This window comes from Pseudorasbora parva, chromosome 12, assembly GCF_024679245.1.
Source record: "Pseudorasbora parva isolate DD20220531a chromosome 12, ASM2467924v1, whole genome shotgun sequence".
Classification (NCBI taxonomy): Eukaryota; Metazoa; Chordata; class Actinopteri; order Cypriniformes; family Gobionidae; genus Pseudorasbora; species Pseudorasbora parva.
The window spans coordinates 42,568,452-42,578,113 of record NC_090183.1 but is presented as its reverse complement, the minus strand read 5'-3'; the positions used below and the strand labels follow the sequence as shown (position 1 = coordinate 42,578,113).

The 9,662-nt window shown below is 38.2% G+C and overlaps 1 protein-coding gene across 2 annotated transcripts; it reads left to right on the top strand.

The window, feature by feature from the left end:
* The first annotated feature begins 1,589 nt into the window (after nt 1–1,589).
* osgn1 (oxidative stress induced growth inhibitor 1) lies at nt 1,590–8,306 on the top strand. Of its 2 annotated transcripts, XM_067460389.1 has the most exons (6): nt 1,590–1,788; nt 3,728–3,795; nt 4,866–5,002; nt 5,208–5,399; nt 5,918–6,009; nt 6,199–8,306. In XM_067460389.1, exons 2-6 carry the CDS (start codon nt 3,738–3,740, stop codon nt 7,274–7,276), a joined length of 1,557 nt encoding a protein of 518 aa, XP_067316490.1. In that variant the 5' UTR covers nt 1,590–1,788; nt 3,728–3,737; the 3' UTR covers nt 7,277–8,306. The 2 variants fall into 2 exon arrangements, with proteins under 2 accessions (XP_067316490.1, XP_067316489.1); XM_067460388.1 differs by lacking the exons at nt 1,590–1,788; nt 3,728–3,795 and adding an exon at nt 3,836–4,068.
* The last annotated feature ends 1,356 nt before the right edge of the window (nt 8,307–9,662 follow it).

The window sequence follows — 9,662 nt, the reverse complement described above, 5'->3', positions numbered from 1 at the left end:
TTGCACTACTCAAGCTGTAAAAAGTGATTGTTTGCTTTTAATACATGACATCTAATGCTAACTAATGACTTATACCAACGTATTCAAACTAAAGTTTGCTTAAAACCACATTTTCTTGCATTCTCAAGTGGTTTCTGTGTGGACTGGCTTAATGTTGCATTACATAACTTCTGAGCAACCATAACAACTACACAGGACCAGTTGAATCAGATTTCCATGTCACCATTCTTTCACTCTTGAGCTGATGAAGCGATGCATTGTGATAACAGACTTGACTCTCTTTGTGAGTGCCGTTGACTCTTGGATAGACTAAAGAAAAATGCTTTTGCGAGCCTTTTGAAAAGGGCCCCTCGTCCTGCCTGGAAACTTGTTGAGTCATGTGCTGACTACTAGCCAACAGAATTTAAGAAGCTGTGAGGTACAGCATGAAAGGGGTCGCAATGTTAAAAAAGACAGCGTGCTCTTGCCATATCGTTCAGTAAATTGTTTGGCAGATATCCCAGAACAAAGCCTCCCCACACCCCAAAACTCTTATGCAAGCTTTAAGTCCATGATGTAATGAAGGTGTTTTTTTATTTTATTTTTATATACCATTTTAGAACCCCTGCAATGGAAACGTGTTGTTCTATAGTATTCTTTGAAATACTTCAGAGATGTCATGATATATGAATTTGATACATAATATACCAGAGTAGCCTATATTTGTTCTTCCAACTAAAAACCATTTCTGACTTGCAACATCCTTTTTTCAAACATGTGATCATATTTCTAGACACTGTTCTACTTCTTAGCATGTGCTGTTGCCATATACCAAGTATTAAAAAGTCTCCTTTCATAACAAAACAACAATGTTCATGCAAACCCAAATAAACCCTGAGAAAAGGCCTTGAATGAGGATTTAAGTAATTAGTTCCCAACAATGGAAACTTTCTTTCTCTTTTAGAAGGGAGGGGGTCAAATAAAGTAACCCAAAAGTTTATCATCCCCTGACCTAGTAAGCATGTCACCCAGTCACGTACAATGGTTTAACAAAAATATGAATATTGGTAGTTTATATTTTATATTGGTTTATATAGTTTAACTTTACAAGAAGCATGGAGTTCAAAACAATAATATAAATTAACAAAGGGGTTGAACGTAATATGAAGAAGCTGAGATACTTATAGCCTAGTAACTATATTACCCCAGTCATAAACAGGATATTGATCGACTTAATAGTTTCTTATTGTTGTCAGTCATGAAGCAATTTACAAATCTGTAATAAATAAATGTTTAGATATCTTGTGAATAAAGAATCTTCCATAAATTATTAACGTTTTTATTACAAAAGAAAGGCTAACAATTGTTTAGGGGGCCAAAAAAGGTAATCATTTTTCTTTGAGGAAGGTGAAATGGTAGCGAAGGCAGCCACACTGCACAAGCTGCTGCGGTTTCCTATTGGCTGATCAAGAGTGACAGCAGGATTCTGGCCAATCAGGGATGAGATCATTGTCAGTCAGTGGAAAACTACAAGCCACAAGACGCCTATACGTCAACCCGCACTGCACCAATCATGAGCGTCACATCTTACACCTTGCGATGATTGGTTCGTATGGGCCGGACTATGAAGAATTATAAAACCCGTTAGCGGCGCACGAGTCGAGTGTCGTGGACCAAACGGTGCGGCATCACTGTACAGCCGGGAGGAAGCTATTTTTGTTTTAAAATCATTTTGCAGCTTGCACAGTGAAGACTTTGCTGTCTTAAGTGAAGCGTGTCTTATTTGGATCTCGGATATTTGCATTAAAGGTAGGTGGTTTTTACATTCGAGCCATCATCACGCCAGTGTCACATTACTAAGCGTTACCAGTCATTAATTCCATCATACCTTGTACCATCTCATCTCTTAAATCATATCTCATCTTTGTTCTTGTTTCATTAATTTGGTGTCGCGTCATAATGTGTCCGTCGTCGGATATGGAAATTGTCTCGTGTGGGCATGTCTGGACCATAGTCTGGACACAGTGCACGCGTATGAACGTGCACGAGCATCTGGGTTACGCATCAAACGGTTACCGGCGTTCGTGTAATCTCCCGTAAATGCGATCCCGTTGACCTGCAGTCTCGGTGTCTGATCAGGATATTCGCGCATCCTATCGGCTGGGGGCTCACACTGCGACCGGTGAAAAAAAACGGCGAAACCGTCGCTGGGAAACGTAAGTCGTTCTCTCTGGAAACTTCTGTGTAACGTTATCTCAAATAGAAAATCGTTAAGTATGAGCGAATATTAATAAAAGCAACAGTACACATATAAATAACCGTATTTAAATTAGGGCACGTGTGAAAGAGTACGATTTAGTTCCTTGAATGGACTTCAGAACTGACGTGCACGCATCTCGCTGTCACTGTGCCCCACTTTTAAAAAGCGATTTATTTATATATTTATTTAGTTTTTGAAGGAAATAGCTACTACTAGTGTCTTAAATGTGAGATAAAATGTGCAGTTTTAGAATTCCCCCCCTAATTTACACGTTGGTCAGTGCGTTACCACACTTTGAATCTACGTTACACTCTCTTGAACTTGAATGACATTGACACATTTCCCTTTTTATGAGTTGGACATAGACATGATTTTTAACAGTAGCCTCATAAACTGTCCAGAACACAGAAAACGTCTCTCACGTACTCCATAGACCCACACACGCCCCCTGGACTTCATTCAGTCTCTAAACTAAAGTTATGTGCATTATATATGTGCTGTTGACGTGACAATATAAAGAGAAGTGCGTTGTCTTTAGATCTTTTACATTTTTGAGCCAAATCGCAATAGTGTCCTATGGTGTGACTGTCTCAAGACTGGTTCAATGAATTACAACTTTTATGAATAAAAAAAAGCATACACATGTTAATAAACACCTCAGGTATTTATTACAAGGGTCTATTTCAGTAAATGATTTTTTTTTTTTTTTCATCCATATATTTCTATAAACGTAGCAACTTGACACATTTTGTATCACTAGTTTAATTAGTTGAAGGACCTCATTAAAGGTCATGTTACTGTGAAGCCCCATGACGTGCACGTGGTAAGATTTTGTCTCATATTTGTTCAAATATTTAACTTTTTTTTTGGAAGCACTATAAAATGTTGTCCTTCGGTGGGACATCCCTATATTCATAATTCTTTCTAGGTCCCTTACATTTAAATAAATATGTTCAAAAACATTGAAAGAATTGGCAAAGTTAGTAACCCCTTACATTTTTTTTTACATTTTAGTTTTTCATTATTTTATTTACTGCTTCTTTGTCAACAACCTATATATTTAAGTGAAACAAAACCAGAGCTTATATTTAAAGATTATTTGAGAAAGTGGCAAAATAAGGTGTCTCTATGACCATTTTGAGTGACTCAGCAGTGTTGACTGTGGCGCGAACAGGTTTAGAGAGGCTCTGTCACTTTAAAAAAAAAAATCTGCCCAGTCATGGTTACAACCAACCTCTCCTGTTATGTAAAACACTTAGGTTGATTCATAAGTATTGGCTGAAGCGTACAGCCTGCCTTACTATAATGCAGATTATATCAGGGTTATCTAATAGAAGGGGCAAGTGTTAGTCACTATTATTATTGGTCATGACCATCATGGAAGGGGAGAGGATATAGTGACCTGGTATTGTGTATCTTGGGAGGGGGTTTTATGGTTATGTTGATAGCTTATGCAACTCCCGTTTGTTCTCTATTTGCATGTGACAGGAGAGCCACTATGGAGCTGTACAACAAAGACACATTTTCTGAGGATATCCTGCCTGTTGTCATTGTCGGTAAGAGTCAACATTAGGCTATATATTTGTAGTTTTTTAAGCTTAAAGTGTGTTTAGAGAGTTCATGTGACGCTATCTCTTCCATGAGCAATCACAACTCTTAATGCATGCCAGAGATCTCTATTCTTGATTGTTTCTTTTTCTCATTTTCATCTTTGTACATCTGTGAGCAATTTGAAATGTTGTATTGCAGCCAAGGTCCAAAATTAACTAATGGACAGGCTCAAATGGAATCTGGGCATGCAGAACTCTGCAGAAAGCTCAGCATAATTGGTACGCCTGTTGATTACAATGTTCTGAACATCCACCACTCCTTGGATTTTTGTATATTCACAATTTTGGTTACTTTTATCATTCTTACAGCTGCCAATAATTGCGTTGTGCTTTCGGTTTAAAACCTTTACCTTAGTTTAAATGCCACAAAATGGATGTGCTGATGACAGGCGTGAAGTGGAAAATAAAATTTTGGTCGTAAATATTTCTTACCAGCCATTCACATACCCACATCACTTGCATGGAAATTAAAAAAAAAAGCTTTACCATCTGAAAGGGATAGTTCATCCGCAAATGAAAATGTGATGTTTATCTGCTGACCCCCAGGGCATCCAAGATGTAGGTGTGTTTTTCTTAAGTAGAACACAAATGAAGATTTTTAACTCCAACCATTGCTCGTATAATGCATGTCAATGGGGTCTAATTCTAATTAGACACATATCATTAACACACCCTGACGCACGAGTGTATGAATTCATTTCTTCTGCTAAACACAAAAGAAGATATTTTGATAATGTTGGCAACCAAACAACTGATGGACCCCATTGACTTGCATATTCCCATATTCTTCAAAACATCATCTTTTTGTTTTCAGCAAATGAAAGAATTTCATACAGGTTGAGTAAATGATGACAGAAATCTCGTTTTTGGGTGAACTGTCCATTTAATGTCCAATTTCAGAGAGATGCGCAGTCTGAACATCTAAATTTGCACACCAAAAATCATCTGAGATGTCAAAAGGTCTACTGTAGAGCATTCAGTATTCATATGCATTACTTTGTTTTTGTTTTTAACAGGTAATGGCCCATCTGGGATTTGTCTCTCTTATTTGCTGTCGGGTTACACACCTTATCTTTCCCCCAATGGTTTCCATCCCAACCCGATTTTGCATAACAAACTGACGGAGAATGCTAATCTGTCTTTGCTTGACCAGGTAATTCACACACTTAATCCCTCAACACACATTTACCACACCTCTTTACATAACAAGTGGTGATTAAAATAAGTTGGCTTTCACCAAAAGTATACATGGGCTGTTCCCAAGATTAGTGAATATCATTAATGAGAATTTCTGCAAAATGCACACATTCTTATGTTCAAATACAAGAAAACAGTTTTGTCTTAATATGTGCATGTAGGATCTGGAATACCTGTGTGAGGGTGTGGAGGGCCGCTCCTCAAACCCTGTGGCTGTGCTCTTCGATGCACTCCTCCTTCCAGATGGCGACTTTGGGGTGGATTGCGCTTCCCCGCTGATATGGCGACATGAGCCGGAAAGGGCCACTCCCCACCTTGTACTGGGAAAGGGACCACCTGGAGGGGCCTGGCATGTAAGTAACCAATCCTAAAATTCTTCTGGCTTCTGATCTAAGCCTCAGCGGTTATATTGCTCACTTTTTCAGGAAACTATATATTTTTTAATGTCACAAATAAATGTCCAGGTCATGTTGCACTACAAAATCTAAATACAATTTGATGTAAAAAAATATAATATGTGTTGTATTTGTTGCAATGCCTTAAACACTGATATAATTTATATGTAATCAGCATGTGAATTATATATTTTACTGTATTATAGTTAAAGTTTAAACAGAATCACCATTAAACATTACAGAAACAACAAAAAAAACACAGTAAAATGTTCAGAAGTGACTTGAATGTGTTCACTCTAATACAGAAGTACAGCCCTGTGGGAAAAGCACCCATGTGATCTAAAATGTGCGTGTCTGAAGGCAACTTCAACACTATTTTCAATTGAGTTTTCGAACCAGTTTGATCAGATGTTATGTTATTCTTAGGGCTGCTTCATATCAAGAATGATGTTGTTTATTATTCTTTATGCCTGCAGGCAATGGAGGGCTCAATGTTGACTCTCAGCCTCGCTAACTGGATGGAACTTCCTGGTTTGAAGCTGAAGGACTGGATGAGAGATAAACGAAAGTACGAAAATTTAATCTTTTAAGATATTTGTTTAAGCTAATCTGTCTCAACCAAGGTCATTATTTTGTTTTATTTTTGCAAGTGGTGCTTTTTTGTGAATAAATGAGGCATCATGCATTTATTATATTTAATGAAGTTAGAAATGACCAGAATGATGAAACCGAATGTTTGTGTGTTTTGTGCATGTAGAAATTTACGTAATGACCGGGCCACGCCAGCTGAGATTGCGTCCTACTACCAGCACTATGTGACTAAAATGGGCCTGGAGAGGAGCTTTGCTTGCGGCACCACCGTAACCTCAGTCTCTCGGGTTTCCCTGGAATCTGATCGCTCCGTTTGGAAGATCCAAGGCCTCCAGATAAGAGCAAATGACGGTGAAGGAAAGGAAGCAATGGAAGTCCCTTTCTCTGTATACGCGGAGAACGTGGTGCTTGCCACAGGAACCCACGACATCCCAGCCCGTCTCGGCGTGGAAGGCGAAAACCTTCCCTTCGTGTGCCACAGCTTCTGGGAGCTGGAGGCCGCCATTTCCTCAGGCCGTTTGGACCGCGCCTCAGAGCCTGTTCTTGTGGTCGGCGCTGGCTTGACGGCGGCAGATGCCGTTCTCGCGGCCCACCACTTGAACACGCCTGTATATCACGCCTTTAGACGACCTGTAAGCGATCCGGCGCTCATCTTCAACCAACTGCCCAAACTCCTCTACCCTGAGTACCACAAAGTGCACCAGATGATGAGTCAACAGCAACACAAAGTGCGTGAGATGGTGGTTAATCTGTCCAACCAGCCTATTACGTCACCTGCTGAGAACACCAACCCGTGTTTACCCAGTTACCCTGGTTACCTCAGTTACCCAAAACACCGTGTGGTTGCCTTCAGACCGGATGGCAAGTGTGTGCTAGAGGATGAGGGAGGGCTACAGACTGTACTACAAGTGTCAATGGCACTCGTTTTGATTGGTGCCCATCCTAACCTGTCATTCCTCCCAGAACATGGTCGCCCACTGGGGTTGGACTCCGAAGAGCCAATCAGCTGTCGGAGGAACCCGTTAGACGTGGATCCATACACGTATGAGAGCGTGAAGGAACAAGGGATGTATGCCATGGGTCCACTTGTGGGCGAGAACTTTGTGCGGTTCCTGAAAGGCGGAGCTTTGGCTATTGCGTGTGACATTGCCCGTAAACAAAGTAGAAAGCGACACATTGCGACAGAAAATTGCAAAACCATCTCGTTGAATACTCAATTGACCAACTGTACCCTGGAAGCATGAAAAGACATAGACTTAAAGAGATTATTTTTCTGTATAGCTATCTGAAATCTAGCTATCTATACTTCTGAAATCGTGGTTCTGCTCCGATTGACACGAAGGAACCAGTCGTCGAACAGTTCAAGACCGTTCTGAACAAGACCGTTCTGGCATCCCACTGCAAGTGCTTGCATGCAGACTGTGAACACATTGACACAGATTTGTGTAGTTAATGGCTAACTTACCAGGCCTAAACATTAATCTGAGTCTACAAACCCAGGGTGCTTTAACTTCAGGGATTCATTTGTGCATGGCTGCTCATTCGAAACACTACTTGTGTTCTCACGGCATTTATGTCCTGTTGTGCCAAATTAATGTTCGTAATTTGCCGTGTTTTCAAATCGAATATTTTCTTCATGTAAGGAAAACCCGAAAAAATCTTTGCCAAGCAAATTCTGCAGTTGTATCGATGCTGGTACTTATGCTCTTATTGTCTTCTTTGAATGTAGAAATCTTAGTGGACCTAAAAAAGCAGAAAGATCGTTGTGACCTTTCAAATTTTTGTCTTCCATACATTGCCTTCCCAAGTAAAGCATACACCTGCACCTGACTCGACCTTCTAGAATGAGGGCTCTGAGTTTAAAAAGCTCATGCTGCTGTTGCTAACCAGAAGCCAACCTCAGTGAGGTCAGGCCGCACTTACAAAACTGACCACGAGAGGGCCTTTGCACACAGTAAAGCCAGCAGCATTGCATCAGACATGATGATCCTTTATGACTTTATTTAAATGAACGATCTATCCTACATAAGCTTATTTATGACTGTTCGCTGACGTGGGCCAAATGTAACTGATTGATACATGGCCTCGAGGATCCTTTGATGTAATAAAGTAACTGTACTTTTTTTTTGTATATATCTGAAACGCACATCTAGTTCCTTATTAAGAAAGCAATTCTACACTGAATATTGCAACATTTGCTTTAACTAATTCTACTGTATTATTTGCCTAAAAGTTATGATCCCTGGCAGCTCTGATTAAACATGTTTGTACAAATGGTTTCTACTTTTTGGAAAGGAAAAAAAAATACAACCAAAAATGATATATAGTTTATGTAAACTGATTATTGCAGTCAAACACACACACACATGCACAAATATAAATAAATGGAGTCTGACAATGCAATACGGTGTCTTCTTTGTGTCTATCCACAGCTATTAATTACATTTGTATATTTATGTAATGTGAATATGTCTGTTTTATTTTTCATAACACATTTTATGTGGTGGTGGTGAGTCAAAGAAAAATGTCCACCCTGGTGGATAATAAAGATATACAATATTAGTGTGATGTTTTAAAGGAACTGTATGTAAGAAATGTATTTCAATGAATCATAAAATGCCCTGATATGTCACTAGACATTAAGAAATCATGTTAATTTCAAATACTTCTATCACTGACAACAGCAGTCCGGCCAGGATATTGTCATTTAAAAGTTTATTAGGTAAACAAATAAGGGCATTAAAAAGTGCCAAATTTTCTCATGGTTACAACTTTTGTAAATGTGTATAATATATTCCATCCATAATATGAGCATCACACATAATGATCCTTCATGACATTTTTTTGAATGAATTCTACAAAAGCTTATTTGGTAACACTTTAGAATAATGGTCATTAGTTAATGTATTAACTAATATGAACTAACCATGAGCAGTACATTAATTACTGTATTTGTTCATCTTTGTTAATATTAGTTAATAAAAAATACAGCTGTTCATGGTTTGTTTATGTCAGTTCACAGTGCATTAACTAATGTGTAAGCACTTAGCACTTTGAGATTCTTCAGAATGAAAAGTGCGTTATAAATAAAGTCTATTATTATTATTATAATGTTAACAAGATTTTAATAATGCATTAGTGAATGTTGAAATTAACATTAACAAAGATAAATAATTGCTTTATACATGCAGTTCATTATTAGTTCATGTTAACTAATGTTGTTAACTAGTGACCATTATTCTAAAGTGTTACCGCTTATTTATGACTGTGTTAGCTGACATGGGCCAAATATATCTTCGCTTATGAGACTGACACCTCGAGGACCTTTGACGTAATTAATAAATGAACTACTGTTTTATACATATCTAAAATTATTACTCTATTATTCCATCCATAGTATAGAGTCAAAATGGGAAATATTTTAATAACTTAAATGGTTTTCTTGTCACATGACAACAAAATGGTTTCTTTGTGTCAGTTAAACATCATATGGTACCCTATATGATTACAACTGAGAAATGTATTCAATTTTTATCTGAATGAATGTAAACAATATTTCTTTACTGCTTTTTCAATGTTATAATATAAAATTATATAGTACAATTACGTAAAACTAGGCAAATGCTGTAC